At 40.1% G+C, this 18,412-nt stretch overlaps 1 protein-coding gene across 8 annotated transcripts in view; it reads right to left on the reverse strand.

Moving 5' to 3' along the window:
* Positions 1–18,412, reverse strand: part of CDKAL1 (CDK5 regulatory subunit associated protein 1 like 1) — a 706,407-nt gene that overhangs the window by 465,662 nt on the left and 222,333 nt on the right. For all 8 annotated transcript variants that reach the window (XM_019425254.2, XM_019425255.2, XM_019425256.2 and 5 more), the window contains one exon: positions 13,968–14,088. In XM_019425254.2, the coding sequence (XP_019280799.2) occupies positions 13,968–14,088 (121 nt within the window). The remainder of the gene's footprint in view (positions 1–13,967; positions 14,089–18,412) is intronic.

The following is an 18,412-nucleotide window of genomic DNA, read 5'->3' on the forward strand; positions in this document are numbered from 1 at the left end:
ATTTCTAGGTACACAACCCTAAGCCACACACGTAATAAAAAAGAACTGACCGTTATTATACTCCATGAAAACCAAAACAGAATTATTTACCAGTTAACTAAACCTGACTGGGACTCTCAGGGGCAGGGATGAAATAAGCGAGCCTCGTTTCTGTCACTGCACTAAGAGTATCTGATACATACGGATATCCTGAAAATATTTGTTGGATAAATGAGTGAATGAGTACAATGAAGATATGAACAAACCTATAAATAAAGCAGACCACCAATCTTTTTATCTTCCAGTCACAAGGTGCTACAGGTCCTAAATAAAAAAGTCCATCGTTACGTACCGCTGCCATAAATTTGTACAGGCACGTGGGCAGGCAGAGAACATCAGAAATGGGGAAAGGAGTTGGGGGAGGAAGAGAACAGACTAAAAATCCCATTTCAGGCAGTTTACGTTTTCCTCAAGAACAGTAATGGAACAATACATAAAATGCCCTTTACAAGGTAAAAAGATCTTCCTAAACCCACATTACCTCTCACTATTAATAGCCATTTCAAGGAGAACCTAAAAAGAACCATAAAACATACATTACAATTCACAAAGCCACATACGTTGTTTGGAAACAGAAAGCAGGATTTTAAAAAATGACCTTGCCTTAAATCCAGGTTCCTTCGTCAATTTACAGAAAAAGAGACATTCCTCAGAGACTGCTTCATCAGATAAAGTAAATGAGGTCGTAACTACATGCACTATTGCCTTTTTAAAAAGCTAAACAAAACATTCTGCTTTGTCAGGGTTAGAAAAAATAAGACACCCAGGGCTACCATGCTGAGATGTAGCAAAAAGAATTTGTTCAAGTCGTTTCTGAAATAAATAGGATATGTACTATTTTCGTGTTGAAAAAAACTGAGAAGACTTTATCCCCATCATGTGTGTATCCAATTATCCTTAATTAAAGTTGCACTTGACAAGTTTCGGAGGCTTTTCCCCTTCCTGATAATGGTTGGAAAATGAGTTTTCCTGAAGCAACAGGAAAACTGACAGATGGTAGCTCTTTGGACACAGCCAATCATCCACTCCCAAATTGCCCTTCCCAGGGCCACTCATTTTCACGCACCCTAACTCAACTACTGGTAAAGGAAAGGAAAGGGAAGGGAAGGGGAGGGGAGGGGAGGGGAAGGGGAGGGGAAGGGAAGGGGGAAGAGGGGAGGGGGAAGAGGGGAGGGGGAAGAGGGGAGGGGGAAGAGGGGAGGGGGAAGAGGGGAGGGGGAAGAGGGGAGGGGGAGGGAGAAAGGGAAGGGGAAGGGGAAGGGGAAGGAAGGGGAAGGGGAAGGGGAAGGGGAAGGGGAAGGGGAAGGAAGGGGAAGGGGAAGGAAGGGGAAGGGGAAGGAAGGGGAAGGGGAAGGAAGGGGAGAAGAAAAGACAGGCAATCCAGTAGTCCTCTAACTCTAAATCTGTATGATTTAACAGTCCCAAATGGTAACCATCAAAACAAGGAATTCAAATCTCATTCCAATGGATGAACTTAATGCACCTTAAGAGGCACCTGACAAGTGCACGACTAGACTCTTCCAAACCTCCAGCTGGCAGCCCGTTCTCTTGAAAACTCTAGGGCCCACAGCCACACAGCAAATGATGAAATGATGAGGCCAAGGTCTGAACCTAAGCAATCTCAAGCCACCTCTTTCACCCCTCTTCTCCTAGACCCTCATCTGAAACACCACCACTTACCAATTCATCATTCCCTGTGCAGGGCACAGCCTGTGTGCATTCCCTATGTGAGACAACTCAAAACCACTGTCTGGGTGATTCCCCGCCTGCTTAGATGGCCTTATGAACCCACCTAGGAGATAAATTTCGACATTCAGACTAAATACCCACTTTCTTTGGAAGCCCTACCTAATCCATCCAAACAATCCATTGGTGGTCCTCAATTAACTTTGTCTACACTCCTTCTGTCCTACTCACAATGTTATTATTGTTCTGTGCTTGTTTCGCTCTCCTGTGGGATTCTCAAGGGCAGACGCCAATACCAAATGAACACATCTATCTATCCTCAGCACTTAACAGGTGTTCAACCACCTATCTTGAGTAAATAAATGTCCAGTTAGGGGGTTCTTTGGTTTTCTTAATGAACAAGCATAAGATACTTCCACACATGAAATTTAAAAAAAAAAAGAAACTTTCTAAAACTGTGAAAGCATCTATAACTATTTAAAATTAATGTACATCCTCTCACCACAGACTCTACGAACTAACCTGAACAAAGTATGGACCACTCTACTCAATCAACTGCAATCTAAGATTCCCTTAATGCTGGGCCTAAATTTGAGTTTCTTTAAATTTTCAGTTTTTTATTCTCCCTTCCTCAAGTTAAATAGCTTTGTTGAATCAAAAAAGCGGTAAGCAAAATATACTTTTTAGTTAGGGGAATGGTACATGCTCGAATTTGAAAGGATTTTTTAAAACCAACCATTTCTTTATATATCATTACTAAAAAAGTTATATATTCATTTCAGAGTTTATATAAAATAATGATTACATAAATAAGAATTTACAAAATTGGAGGTGAAATCCCCATTCTAATACTGCCTAAAATTTTTAACTGGGCCACTTGTTTAAAGGCATTTATTAAGCAGCATTTAAAAGTTCTCCTTAGTGATAATTACTTCGTGGGTATGAACCAACAGTGCCATCCACTGTTCTTATGAATGATCTTTCCCAAATACAGTTTTATAATCCACTAAAAGTAAGATCACTTTAAAATTTCATTTCTATGTATTTAAGTGGAAATAAAGTATTTGGTGATTTCATTGAAAATATCAAAAAAGCTGCAAATTTCAGGACAGCTAGTTTTTGGACAAAAGTAAAAATGTAACAAGTTCAAAACTGCCATAAATACTTCAATTTCACACATTTAATTGTTTGAGTAAGTTTTACTTCATTCATAGTCCAAATTATCATTTTCTCTTTTTCTACAAAACAATCATCTATTGCAAGAGAGAAGTAATTAGAATTATACTCCAGCCAGAAAAAAATTTTCTGCATTTAAGTAACACTGCTGTCACTAAATTACTAAAATATTTATGAAGTGAATTTATGCAAGACACAAGCAACAGGGGAAAAGAAGATTAATTTTTTTTTTTTTAACATGGGGTTTGAACTCACGACCCTGAGATCAAGACCTGAGCTGAGACCAAGAGTCAGATGTTTACTGGACTGAGCCACCCAGGCGCCCTAACTTTTTTTTTTTAAGTTTGTCATTCACTTACCACTGAACGAGACTGAAGTAGGAGATTGATGAGCTGATGATGAATTGAACAACTCCGAACTTTAAATCCTAGTACCAGAAACTAGCTTGCATAAATAGTACAAAGGAAGAAAAGAAGAGGAGAAGGAGTCATGGAGAATGTTGGTAGAGTGGAGGATAAACCAACATCAAAATTCTAAGGAAAACACTTATTAAAGTACCCATACTAAGTCAGGTGACACATGTAGTAGGCAGCACGTGTCCCCATGAGAAAAGAAATCAATTCTAAGAGGTCTCTAATGTACCTGAGTCACAAAGCCAGAAAATAAATGTCTATGCCTCCAGACCCAAGTGCAGCACTCTCTCCAACGTGCCACAGACCCCAGTGCCTTCTCCAGAGTAAGTCGGAGTCACATTCCAGGTTCCTGATCAAGACATGGGTTCCTGGCCTCCCTAAGTTCACGGAAGAAGAGAAAAATAACAGCTCTCTGCTCATCGTGGGGACATGCTAAAAGAACGGTTACAATCTCTAGCTTCAAGTTTCGCGGAAACCATACGTTAGGACTACAATAGTTTACTTTTGAAAGAATTTAACATAGAAAGCATTACATAAAATGTGTGAGTCATTTTAAGCTACAACTCTAAGAAAAGTCTCTCTTTTCTAGTGATTTAATCAGAAAGACTACCTTGCAGAGATTACGGGAATGTTTTAGCTTTTTATCTTCCGAGGACAGAAGAGGCTTTGCAACTTAGCATAATAAATGACAGAAATAAATCTGCATTTGTAAAAGTAGTGCTTAACTACTATAGTAAGCACAAGTGGTTAGCTACTAGCATAAAAGACAGCAGAAACAGAATCTAATTAGCGACATCAGTGGCACTCAAGATAAGTGGACTGGCTAAATATTCTCCACAACAGGGTGAAGGATCCTGCAACAGAATGGCTGAGACCAGTGTTTCTCAAACTACAGTGACAGACGAGGATTTTGATTGCCAACCTCTTATAAACCGCTAGTTTTATAAAATACAATGAAAATGAATTCCAAGACATTGCAGCAATGTTAAACGGCTTTAAAAGTTTCTAAAACGATTGCTCTCAATTTCTACACTTGTCGCAGACCAGCCATCAGTAGTTGGTGACCCAGCACTGGTCCATGAATCACACTTTGTAGCCCTGGCTTCGAACATTAAGGAGACTGTTCTGGCTACGTCCCTACTCAGCCGGCGCTCGGACACTGGTAGCGGATTCTGGTGGATGGAAGCTGGCCATGCTGTCTCACTGGGCTCCAGCGAACCTTTCACGCAAGGTGTGATTTAATCACCCAAAAGGAGCGAGAGATAGGACTTCACAAAGCTTACAAGAACAGCTGGACTGTGCCAGCTTGCTTAATAAGTTCTTATTGCAGGTTTTGGACTGGGACTTGCTTTCATTATAATCTGACAGCTGGGTTATAAGGAACAACTAATCCCTATTGGTAGCGACTGCTGTCTATCAAAAAACCCCTAAGAGTTAGTTGTACAGAACAAAATTGGCTTAGGCTGATTCGCAGCATCAGTGCGGATATATAAAAAGCCAATACTGACCCACAATTTTTATGTTAGAGAATGACTATATATAGTCTGCCAAATCCTTTCTGGGAAGTGTTTTACCTTGGGATTCTGCCTCTTGGAAGAGAGAGGTGTTAGGACCTTCTAACAGCTGTCTCTGAGGAGGGCACCGAAGCTGAAGGAGCTTTCTCAAGACAGCACCATCAGAAGGCGGCCATGATTTATACAATCAGGACATTTGAACAACAGTCTAGCATGAACTACAAAAATAACAGCTTATTCTTCACATGATGCTGAGATATAAGAACTCAACAAATCATTAAAATATGCAGTCATTTCAAAGAGATGTTAAGATTTCCCAAATTTTATTCTCCCACGATATTAAAAAGATTCACCCTAGTATGAGTGTGATACCCCAGATATTCAAACTGCTAACAGGATCTCCTCGGAACCTTAATTAAAAGCTTTTTAGAGCAGGGGTGCCTGGGTGGCTCAGTCGGTTAAGCGGCTGACTTCGGCTCAGGTCATGATCTCACGGTCCATGAGTTTGAGACCCGTGTCGGGCTCTGTCCTGACAGCTCAGAGCCTGGAGCCCATTTCAGATTCTGTGTCTCCCTCTCTCTCTGCCCCTCCCCTGTTCATGCTCTGCCTCTGTCTCAAAAATAAATAAACGTTAAAAAAATTTAAAAAAAAAAAAAAAAAAAAGCTTTTTAGAGCACTCTAATTAAATACCTCTAAAAATGTTTTTTTTTTTTTTACGCAATGTAATTTTCTGAAAGCTGTAACTTAAGGGTAACATAAAAAGATAATACTTGCTGCTTCTGTTTTCCACCAAGTACTCATGATGGCAGTAGTCTTATTTGATGTCCAAGGCCATGAAAACTTTTTAACTGTGTTGCTGCCACAGCATCTCACAGAAAGGCAGTAAGAAAATGTCTGAGTAACCCACAGCTCAAATTCAGAGGTCTAAGGAGTCCCTGCTGTGTTCCCTTAGCCCCTAGAAAGACAGTCATGCTGAGATCTAAAAGCATTCCCCAGAATATAGAATAGAAAGAGATCCAAATCTTCCCCAGAGAGGAGCTGCGATTAATACCGTGTTTAGAGCTGCATGTTTTGGATTAGTCCATTCAATGTTAGTTACCTGTTGACTTGGGAAATGTTTACCTTTGTATGTATCATAGCACCTAACACAATACCTGGTAATGTGGTAAGCTCAGCATAGTTCTATTTTCAGACGTACTCTGATTATGTCTAGTTAATACTATTTCATGTTTTAATCATTAGAACCAGAAAGAGAACTGTTACTGTGATTATATTTCTCTAAAAATAATTTCACTTATATACAATAAATTATCATTGTTTCATTCATTCATTCATTCATTCATTCATTCATTCATTCAAACATTGAACACACCTATGAATCCAGCACTGGAATAGACATGATAAAATCTGGACATTAGAGAAAGAAAGTGAAAACATACAAGTTAGCTTTTTTCACAAAGATATGATGTTATAGGTGGGAAAAAGTAACAGATACTTTAAAAAATGATAATAAATTCAAGTACATAATCTCAAAGAAAATTAGATTCCCCCTTAAAGGTTCGCATATACCATCATTTTATGTCTGACAGATGGCAAGTAATAAGAAAAATGAGATAAATCTTAAAAGAGAAAGTATCAGTAAAATATTACAGGGTCAGACAGTATTTTCTCAGATGTGTTTAGCCCAGGGGAGGATTATCCCTTCAAACTAGGGATAATCTGATAGTAGTACCTAAACGATGATACAACTTCTATCACAACTGCTACCCAGAGTCCAACTCTTGGCTTTGGAAGAACACGGTTGCCAAGAAATTGTCAAAACTGATGACTTTAAAGTAGGTGACAGGGAAGGCAAAAATGAGGCACAGATTTTCTTTATGGCCCAATTCCTAATTTTTACCTTTCGTCTTTACACTACCTAGGTTCCATCTCCATGCTCAGTACTAGGAAAAAAATAAGGCAATCACACAAATGAGGTCCTCTAACAAAAACGGAGCCTTCCAACCTCAGCTCACTTCTTTGTTTACACACACGTAGACTCCGTATGATAGGGACTACAGCGCGGGAGTGATCCTTTTGTTAAATCTACATACATATCCTCATAAACCCACATAGAACTACATGAATCTCCATATATTGTTATTTCAGAACTATGACTCCATTCCAGCATTTAATGAGAAAAATCAAACACTCTGGCATGAATCTTCAAATTTTTATCTTTACCTAAAATACTGGCTTATTTCTGGCTGGAGATTTCATTAGAATCTATCATGAGATGTAACTTGTGGTTTGTAGAAAATACACAGTGTAGGCAAACAACTGACACCAACACCAAGGAGAGGAAGGGAGGGACGAAGGGCACTGACAAGTCCTGGGGACGGGGCTGGAACTGCAATCGAGACCTGGCTGCATCCCAAGTCAGGGCCATCACAGGATTGTGGTGCAGTAACTAAAACATACTGGGACAGAACACTGACACACTGCTGTCTAGTTCACTTGCTAGCATGAAAGAACTGAATGAAACGCTGTCCGTATGTGAAACTGGCCAAGATCCGGGACATCTGGGTGGCTCGGTGGGTTAAGCGTCAGACTCTGGATTTCTTCTCAGGTCATGATTGCCATGGTTTCTGAGTTCAAGGCCCACCCACATCAGGCACTGAGCTGACAGTGTGGAGCCTGCCTGGGATTCTCTGTCTTCCTTGCTCTCTGTACTCTTCCCCCACTCGTTCTCTGTCTCTCCCTCAAAAATGAATAAATAAACAAATACATAAACCAGTCAAGACCTTTAAGAAAAAGAACTAAGTTCTACACTCTGACTTACCCACATCCTTCACTGCTATATCCAGGGAGGCAGGGAAGTGTCCTACCCCCTTGCCGAGGCTTACCTTCCCATCCGTACACACGATCCTGCTGAACCAGCTTCTCCTGCCAATTTATTTCTCCTCCTCACCCCTCTGCCTCTAAACAGGCTCAGACAGAAGAATCTTTCTATTCTCTACAGACCACCTCTCTTCCTTCATAGTTAAACTCCTCAAAAGAGTAATCTTCCTGGATCAAAACTAATTCTGAATCTGGTTTCTAATTTTCCCACTCCCCTGAAACAGCTCCCTGTCCCAACATTTTTTCTCTGGAAGGGGCCTGAAGCAATTGATAGTACGACACACCATGTTCATAAACCTTCGTCTCTGCCTACTTCTAGTTCATAGAGGACTCCTCCCAAATCCTGTACACACGCAGCGACCACTCACCTTCAGTGACCTCACTCACTCACGCCTTTCCAACTAAGGCGTCTTTTGGGGCTTTGCATTGCCATCTCCAACCATGGTTGGCAAAGCCCAAATCGACATTTACAAACAACTCCAGTGGAGTATGCCAAAGCCCATCTTCTTCTTCTTCTTCTTTTTTTTTTTTTGTTTATTTGAGAGAGAGAGAGAAAGAGAGAGAGCAAGGGAGGGGCAGAGAGAGAGGGAGAGAGAAACCCAAGCAGGTTCTGCACTGTCAGAGCGGAACCCAATGTGGGGCTTGAACTCACGAACTGTGAGATCGTGACCTGAGCCGAAATCAAGAGTCAGACACTCAACCGACTAGGCCAGCCAGGAGCCCCAACCAAAGCCCATCTTTTTAACCATGACACGTTTCTGCTATCCATGCTTTTCCTCAAACTACCACTCAGGCCCTCACTCCTTGCTGGCCAGGCTGCTGTAACGGCCTCAGAAGAAGTCTCCCTGGACCTGTCTTCCAACACCAACCCATATTATCAGCTGGTACCAGAATCATCTTCCTGACGCCCAGCTATGATTACTTCTCACCGCTGCTCTAGACTTCAGTGACTCTCCTTTACCAACTGAATTAAGTGTAATTTCTCACCCTGGGGCAACTCGATTTTTCACACAGATGATGATTTATCCCACATTTCCTTACATACGCTGGAAACACCAGACTGCCTGGAGAAAACTATATTCTTCACCAACAACTTACATGGTCCACTCAGATGGCTTTGTTCATTCTTTTCTCTCCCTACAATTTTCTCATCATATCTATTCTAGTCCCTGGAACTTTGCATGCCAAATGGGAACTAAGGTTGCAGCTGATGTTAAGGTTGTTAATCAGGCGACATTAAATTAGAGAGTGTAGCCTGAATTATCCAGGTGGTTACTGTGTAATCATTTAAAAGTGGGACCGAGAGTCAGGGTGGGAGGAAATGATTCGAGGGAAAAAAGACAGAAAGAAATGCAATGTTGCAGGCTCTGAAGAGGGAAGAAGGGGACCATAGGCAATAAAGTGGGTGGTTTTTAGATGCCGAAAAAAGGAAGTAAATGGATTCTCTCCAGTAGCCTACAGAACACAGTCCAACCAACACCTTGATTTTAGCATAAAAAAGATCTGTGTTAGACTTCTGACTTCCAGAACTATAAAATAATACATGTGTGTAGTTTTAAGCCAGCCAGTTCATGGTAATTTGAAACTGAATACACCTCCATATGTAATTTCACACTCTACCTGTCTGTCTTTCAGGGTCCATTTCAAAAGTCTCTATAATGCAAAGATTGTTCTCCTCCCAAAAGATCCCTCTCTGCCAACTACACTGGATAGGATTCCTTGTTTCTCTTAACCCACAAAAGTATCTGATGGATTTAATAGGTAAGTCTTGGTCTTAACCACCAGCTACATGACAATTGAAGTTCCTTAACTTCTCTGCACTTTAGTTTGTTCATCTATTAAAAAAAAAAATCTCATAAGGCTGTTTTGAGGATTAAATATAGGAAAGAATATACATTTCACAGCACTGTGCTTGGCATACATGAAGCACTCAATACGCATTAGCAATCATCGTTAACTTCATTCTCACCTGTTTTTCGGAATCACATCCACAAAGCTATCTCATCACCATATTTGACAGACATGTGCCATTCACGTTTCCCCTGCGGGAAGTCTCTACCACCCAAGAGACCGTCTGGAAATAAGAGCTTTTAAGACAGGTGGCAGCGAAGCTGAAACAGCTCAGCTCAGAAAACTAGAAGAGCACTGGAAACCGCACAATGAATCATGTGGACCAACATTTATATACTCAACATAGCAAATATAACGAAAAAGGAGTAAGCAAACACTGGAGAGAGGGTTTAGGAGAGAAGATAAAACACTATTGAAGAAATAAAAGGCATTTTCGGGGCGCCTGAATGGCTTAGTCAGTTGAGCATCCGACTCTTGATTTCAGCTCAGGTCATGATCTCGCAGTTGGTGAGTTCGAGCCTCGCATCGGACTCTGTGCTGATGGCATGGAGCCTACTTGGGATTCTCTCTCTCTCTGCCCCCCGGCCCCATTCACACTGTCTCACTCTCTCTCTCAAAATAAATAAACTTTAAAAAATTAAAAAAAAAAAGAAATAAATAAAAGGCATTCTCAAATAAATAATCTTCTCTCAGATCACCCAGAATCTGGCAAGACCTGAAAATGTTAACTTCTTCATTGGTTAAGCAATTAATGTACTCCTTATACTTCTATAGAAATGTAAGAAATCAGAACAATTCTGTAGACTCTAATTAGTAACCTCAACAATTTACTAACATACAATAAAATGTGTTGCAAATGTGAGCCTTTTCCCAAATGAAAAACTGATATAAAATTTAATATGTCCTTATTTAATTTGAAAGCAATAAAAAACTCTGTCAAGATTTTGATGAGAAGGATCATTTTCTCTTGTAAGAAATAATTATGGGAAGAATGCTTTTAAAACATTTAAATGTAAGCTAAAAAAAAAAAATCAAAACAAAAGAAAACAAAAAGCAATGAGCTCCACCAGAGGTCAGAAATAAAATCCAAGCTAAGATGTTAAGAGTGATACTGTGCCAAATGCTCATGGGATGCTCTCACCGGAGAGACAATAAGGCCACACCTGATTCGGGAAAGTGACTAGTAGTCAAGGAAGGTTAGAAATCCTTCTCTCAACTGGAGACAGATGGACTGACTTCTCCTAACGTGCGGGGCATATGTGCTAACTTACTTACTAAGGGTGAGTTCTATACTGTAATCGGGGATAGGAAGTGACACAGTGACAGCCAATATCCAGGGAGCTGAATTAAAAAGTTTACAAGGTAGCCTCATTTTAAGAAATAATAAACCCAAGAAAAGGGAAACTCCAAATACCTGAAAAATTTTAACATAATGCCACTTAAAATGGCTACCTAGGGGCACCCGGGGGGCTTGGTCAGTTAAGCATCCGACTTCGGCTCAGGTCATGATCTCACAGTTCATGGCTCCAAGTCCCATGTCGGGCTCTATGCTGACAATTCAGAGCCTGGAGCCTGTTTCAGATTCTGTGCCTCCCTCTCTCACACTCTCGCTCTCTCTCAAAAATCAATAAAAACATTAAAAATAATAATAAAATAAAATAAGGCAAACTTCTTAAAATTTCTTACAGCAGTGAAAACTAGTGATGGCCTTAAAACATGTATTCACAAATATTTATTGAGTACTCACTTTGTACTAGACACCAAACTCAGAGATAATAATATAACGATAACTGAAATACTTTCAGAGCCCAGGAAGCTTACAATTTACTGGGAAATATAAACTACCCGATGTGAAGGTGCCATAACCATGAGACAAGGGAACGTGGTAAACGCACCATGGAAAGAGGGATGTATTCAGCTCAGTCATGGAAAGAGGAAGAAGCCACCCCTGCCCCCCAAAAAAGCACGTAACTGCACAGGGAAGGATTGCCAACCAGATGAACGGGGGAAAGATAAGACGTGCCAGGCACACCTGATGGCATGCACAGGGGCCTGCAGCCGAGACAGAGGAGAACCCTGAGTCTGCGTGTCGAGTAGTCCAGTGTCACTGAACACGGGAGGGTGAAGCAGGGAGTGACAAAATGAAAAAGTACAGAGAAACTAGAAAAACAAAGCATCTTCGAAAACAAACAGCTAGAAGCAACACTCAGTAGGTCGTCTAGAGCTGCAAAGTCACCCCGAAGAGACAAAATGGATCTAAATATGAGAGCATTTCAAAGACCCTAAACCATCAACACACTTAAAGAAATTTGTCTTGGCAAAGAGGTGTTGATCAATTCTCTACCGAAAAAAAGAGAGAGATTCTCAGGAACACTTGACTTTGCCCTTCTAAAAGGCATTGTTCGGGAGAAAGCATGCTTAGCAAACTCCAAGTATTACTGTCCAACTGGCAAGGCCATCTGTACTGTGAAGAGAATTTAGCATAAACCCATTAAACTTTCAAATTATAAAAATCAATGATTCATTCATTCAGCAAGTAAATATTTATTAAATCCCTGTTGTGTACAGTTTTCTGTGTACTAAGGCTACAGTGGTAGATAAGAGTCGAAATTCCCCACTATCTTGGAGCTCATTACACACCGATGAGGGGAGACAATTAAAACGTCAACGAACTCCTATATGTTTCAATAGTGAGAAGTGTTATAGAAGAAAATAAGGCAAATATGGAGGACAGGGAATGTAGGGATATGGGAGTTTTATGCAGGAAATCGGGAATAAAAAGAAAAACCTGCAATATCTGAAGGAAGGAGAATAATTGAGACAGAGGGAGTAGCAAACAGCCTTATGTTTATAATTTGGCTCAGGCTCAAAAGAGAGAATAGATTAGATACTCTAGTCAATGCGATAACTACATTTCTCACTGTTCCACTCTGATTTAATCACTCTATGAGCTCGATGAGTGCAGGTTTCTGAATCTTCCACCCCAAAGGCCAGATGCTGGTCCAGGACAAACTCACCAAGTCAAATGAAACTGACCCCATGGGGCCTTTCAAAAGAAACCAAATGACTTCTTCAACCTTCCCTGATCTTTGGCAGCGGCGGGAAGGGTTAACCAGAAGGTGGTAAAACTAGAGAAAAGATGACCAACAACATTAGCTGTAACTGTGCGGGAGGAAGAGAAGGCAACCGCTAAGAGAGACGTAGAAAATGATGGAGAAGCAAGAGACAAGTTCGCCTGCTCTCCACAGGAAACAGCATGAAGGAAGCAAAGGACAAGGAAAACCATTCTAGAAAGGAAGGAAGAAAGCTGAAATCAAAGAGGAGCAGGACAGCTTGCCTTTGTGGGAGGAAGTTTTATGAATGGAGGAGGGAATTGGCCTCATCAGACTTTCAGACTACACTAACACTGACTGCAAATTCAGTAAATGCAAATAAAACCAAGTACGAAGGGGCACACCAAGAGTTACAGTAAGGGAGAAGAACTTCAGACAAAGATGTGGAAATTAAGAGTGCTTAATATTCAGTTACCATGCTCATTTTCAGTTTAAAGCTCAAAAGGGCAACATTTTCAAACATGCATTTCAGAGAATTAATAATCAAACCATGATTAGTATCTTGGGTATTAGTTACTTATAACCCTATTGAAAAAAAAACAAAGATGATTGGGTATGTTAACCATTCCAACAACAAAACACTCTCTTAAAAAACAATTTTTTTAATGTTTATATAATTTTTGAGAGAGAGAGAGAGAGAGAGAGAGAGAGAGAGAGCGCGCACGAGCGGGAAGGAGCAGAAAGAGAAGGAGACACAGAATCCAAAGCAGCCTCCTGGCTCTGAGTTGTCAGCACAGATTCTCCCCTTCAGATTCTCCAATTACTGTTTTTCCAGGTTTACTTTGTCCTTTGCCGATTATATACATAGTGTTTTTTATGACTTTTTATAACTTTAACATCCTGTAAGATTCACCCATCGCAAGTATATAACTCGATGAGCTGTGCTGACAGCACAGAGCCTGAGGCGGGGCCGGAACCCGTGAACCGCGTGATCACGACCTGAGCCAAGTTGGACGCTTAACTGAGCCACATGGCACCCCCAAAACACTCTTTTAAAAAATATTTTAACCCGGGTGCATGGCTAGAAAACGCAATCCATGTCTATTACCAAAAAAAAAAAATGTCAGAATAATATTAATCAAAAACCTAAACTCTTCCTGAAATAGAAGTGTAATTTATACCCTGGGAACATCTTTTAGCGGGAACTATATTCATGTGGTTTAGAGATTTTTGATTTTTCTTTCCCATGAAAACGTTCAATTGCTTTACTCTGTCACATGTCCAGTAGGAAAAAAACCTGAATTTGTGGATGGAGTATACTGAATATTTTATGAGCAAGTTTGAGAGACACTTACCCAGTATTGATGGAAATGATTTCTATCAGTGGATTCTTCCTGATCTTTGGCAAATCCAATGGCGCTCCACCCAACCGCTTTCCGTTATTCTTTTTCTGACCCAGGAGTCTCACAGAATGACCTTCAAACAAAGCATATAAACACATATTAGCACGGGTCACAGAACTTCACTTTCATTTACTGCTCTCAATAAATGTATTAATTTACCTTCTTCCTCTATGAAACAAACACCAAAAAAAAACAACAGAAGATATGATCATTGTCCTAAGAAATAATGCCAAAGAGAAAAACAGCTGTGTGCATACCCTGCCATCAAAAGTGCTTTGCCTACAATATCTGCACCTTTTTCTACTGCACAGATGACGGAACCAAAAATACCCTCAGGATGGCATTCCGCAAGGTAGGCAAGCCCCCAAGCATCAACCACACGCGTGGATGAAGCAGGGAGGGCTCACGGAGCACTGTGCCTGCCAGCCAACTGTACCGCTGGGGGATTAAAAAAAATGCAAAAGCAGATTATCTGCTGAGAGCAAACAGCAAATCCAAGAAATAAAGAATTAAAAAGCTGAGATAAAATGACACTTTAGGGTTGGTTGTTTGTTTTTTTTTTTTAACGTTTATTTATTTTTGAGACAGAGAGAGACAGAGCATGAACGGGGGAGGGTCAGAGAGAGGGAGACACAGAATCTGAAACAGGCTCCAGGCTCTGAGCTGTCAGCACAGAGCCCGACGCGGGTCTCAAACTCACGGACTGTGAGATCATGACCCGAGCCGAAGTCGGCCGCTTAACCGACTGAGCCACCCAGGCGCCCCTAGGGTTGGTTTTTTTAAAAACAAACATAAGTTTTTAAACTGATTTTTTTAATATAACAAAAGACAATCAGACTATTTCTAAGAGTCATAAAAATTTTTGTAACTTGGAAAGTCTGAATTGCAGTTGAGAAAATATGGAACAGTACAAAGAATTCCCATCCCCTTCAGATTCTCCAATTACTGTTCTCCATGTTTACTTGTCCTTTGCCTATTACACAGAGTATTTTCTGTAACTTTTTATAACTTTAACATCCTATAAGATTCACCCATGACGAGTCTACAACTCAATGACTTTTAAAGAAACACACACAACTGCACAGTCTTCACAAAACCCTGTTTTAGAACATTTCCATCACCCCCCAAATTGTCCCAAGCTTAGTTGTACTCCACCCTTGCTCCCATTCCAAAATATATCACATTTTGTTAATCTGTTGACCAGCTGGTAGATGTTTGAACTGTTTCCAATTAATACCTATTAGAATAATGCTTCTAGGAACATTCACGTCCAAGTCTTTATGTGGACATGTTTTTACTGCTCTTGGACAGATTCCTAGGAATGGAATTGCTGGGTCATGTGGTCAATTTATACTTACCTTTGTATGAAACAACGGTTTTCCAAAGTGGGGTACCATTTTATATCCTACCAGCAACGTATAAGAGTTTGAGTTTCCCCACATTGTCACCAAGACCTCACATTGTAACTTTTTTGACAATAGCCATCCTAGGGGGAAGTAATTTATTATTGTGGTTCAAATGAATTATGTATTTCCATAATGACTAATGACGTTGAGCACCTTTTCATGTGTTTATTAGCCAAATGTATGTCTTGTTTGGTAAATGTAATAATTTTTATGTGTCAACTTGACTGGGCCACAGAATGCCATTTAGCCAAACATTATTTTGGGTTTCCACAATGGTCTTTCTGGGAAAGATTGACACTTGAATCAGTAGACTGAGTAAAGCAGATTAACACTGGTAGGCCTTATCCAACCAATCAAAGGCCTGAATAGAACAAGAAAGCTAAGAGGGAACAGTTTCTGACTGACTGTTGAGCTGGGTCCTTGTTCTTTCCCAGCCTTGGGATTCTGGCTAAAACACAGGCTCTTCTTGGGTCTTGTTTCTGCCCAAGTGCAGACTGACACTAACACCACCAGCTCTGAGTCTCAGACCTCTGGACTTGGACTGGAACCACACAAATGCTCTTGGGTCTTTACCTTGCCAACTACATATCTTTGGAATTCTCAATCTCCATCATGTCTCCATAATGGTATGAGCCAATTCTTTTTAATACATTTCTTTTGAACACATACTCACGTGCACACGTGCACATACACATATACACACACACACACTACTACTACTACTACTACTACTACTGGCTGTTTCTTTGGAGAACGTTTGCTGATATAAATGTCTACTCTAGAAGTCTGCCGGTATTTTAATTGGAGTAACTACCTTATTATTGTGTTATAAGATTTCTTTATTCTGCTTACAAACCCTCTTCAGATGTGATTTTTAAATATTTTACTCAGTCTGTAGCTTATAGCTTCACTTTTGTGATATTATGTTTTAAAAAGTAAATGTTTTTCAAGACGCCTGAGTGGCTCAGTCGGTTAAGCATCCAACTTCGGCTCAGGTCATGATCTCACGGTTCATGGGTTTGAGCCCCACATCAGGCTCTGTGCTGACAGCTCAGAGCCTGGAGCCTGCTACAGATTCTGTGTCTCCCTCTTTCTTCCCCTCCCCTGCTCATATTGTCTCTGTCTCTCTCAAAAATAAATAAACATTAAAAAAAAAAAAGTAAATGTTCTTCAATTTAACGAAGTGCACTTCATCAATTTTTTTCTTTTATAGCTCATACTCTTACCATTCTATGGAAGAACTCTTTGCCTAGCCCTAGCACATAGAGTTCTCTTATATTTTCCTCTCAAAGTCGTACTATTCTAGCTCTTATCTTTAAGTCTAGGATCCACTTTTTTACTTTTTGTGTGTAGTAAGGGTCTCCGTTCATTTTTTCATATGGATTCAATTGTCCAAGTGCCATTTCTTTTCCATCCTCCTTCTCGGTCCTATTGCTGTCACACATATTAACACACAGCTGCATAAATCCCAAAACAGTGCTGTAATTAGTTTCATACAACTATACAGTTTTAAAAAGAGGAAAAATATAGACTTACAAAGGACTTTATGTTTACCCACCATATTTAACCATTTCTAGTACTCATTTCCTCCTAAGAATTCAACGTAGCATTTGATACTACTTCCTTTCTGCCTAAAGAACTTTCTTTATTATTTCTTGTAAAGGAAACCCACTAGCAACAGATTCTTTGCTTACTTGGGCAAGTCTTTATTTTGCTTAATTTGTGAAAGATACCTTTGCTGGATACAGAATTATCAGTTGACAGCTTTTTCGTTGAGCAGTGAATACAGCTAATCCTTGAACAATGCAGACTTGAGCAGAATCAAGCCCCACACAGTTGAAAATCCATGTATAACTTTTGGCTCCCCCCCCCAAAACTTAACTATTAATAGCTTACACTGTTCACTGGAATCTTTGCTGATAACATACACAGTTGATCAACAAGTGTTTTACATGCTATATGTATTACGTACTTCTTACAACAAAGCAAGCTTCAGAAAATGTTAAGAAAAGCATGAGGAAGATACATTTACAGTACTGTATTGTAAAAACTCCATGTCAAAGTGGACCACACAGTTCAAAACCATGTCATTCGGGGGTCAACTGCATAGCACTCCACACCTTTGACCTCTGTTGCTTCTGAGAAGTCAGTTGTCAATCTTAATGTTGTTCTTCTGTATATAATGTGTCACTTCTGCCTTACACTTTCAAGATTTTTCTCTCTTTTGCAACAGTTTGACTATGATGTATGTAAGTGTGGATCACTGTGATTTTCCTACATGCGGTTCATGTATCTTTTTGGCTTTATAAAGTAATTTTTTTATCAAGTTTGGGAAGTTTTCATGTAATACTTTAAAAAAAAAATTAGGAGCATTTTTTCTGCATCTTCTTCTGTGGCTCCATGACATACTTGTTGGTGTGCCAGATGTCGTCTCATAGGTCTTCGAGTTCCTGGTGATTTTTCTCGTTATTCAGAGTGGATCATTTCTATTGATCTATCCTCAAATTTACTAATTGTTCTTCTTTTGCCATCTCTAACCTGCAAATGAGCCTCTTGAATGAACATTTCATTTCAGTTATTGTACTTTTTAACTACAGATTTCCCATTGGTTCTTTTTTATCATTTCTGTTTGTGATTCTACATTCAAGTCAATGTCATCATCCTTTCCTTAAAGGTTTTTTTGGGGTTTTTTTTACATTTTTATTTATTGTTGAGAGCGACAGAGACAGTGTGAATGGGGGTGGGGCAGAAAGAGAAAGGGGGAGACACAGAATCCAAAATAGGATCTAGGCTCCGAGCTGTCAGCACAGAGCCCAACATGGGGCTCAAACCCATAAACTGTGAGATCGTGACCTGAGCCGAAGTCGGATGCCCAGCAACTGAGTCACCCAGACACTCCTCCTTACAGGCTTTTAACATGGTTTTGCTTAGTAGTTGGGAGTCTTTGTCAAATCCAACATTTTTGGTCAAAGACAATGTGTACTTTTTTTC

This window comes from Panthera pardus, unplaced genomic scaffold, assembly GCF_024362965.1.
Source record: "Panthera pardus isolate Hobbes unplaced genomic scaffold, ASM2436296v1 HiC_scaffold_17, whole genome shotgun sequence".
Taxonomy (NCBI): domain Eukaryota; kingdom Metazoa; phylum Chordata; class Mammalia; order Carnivora; family Felidae; genus Panthera; species Panthera pardus.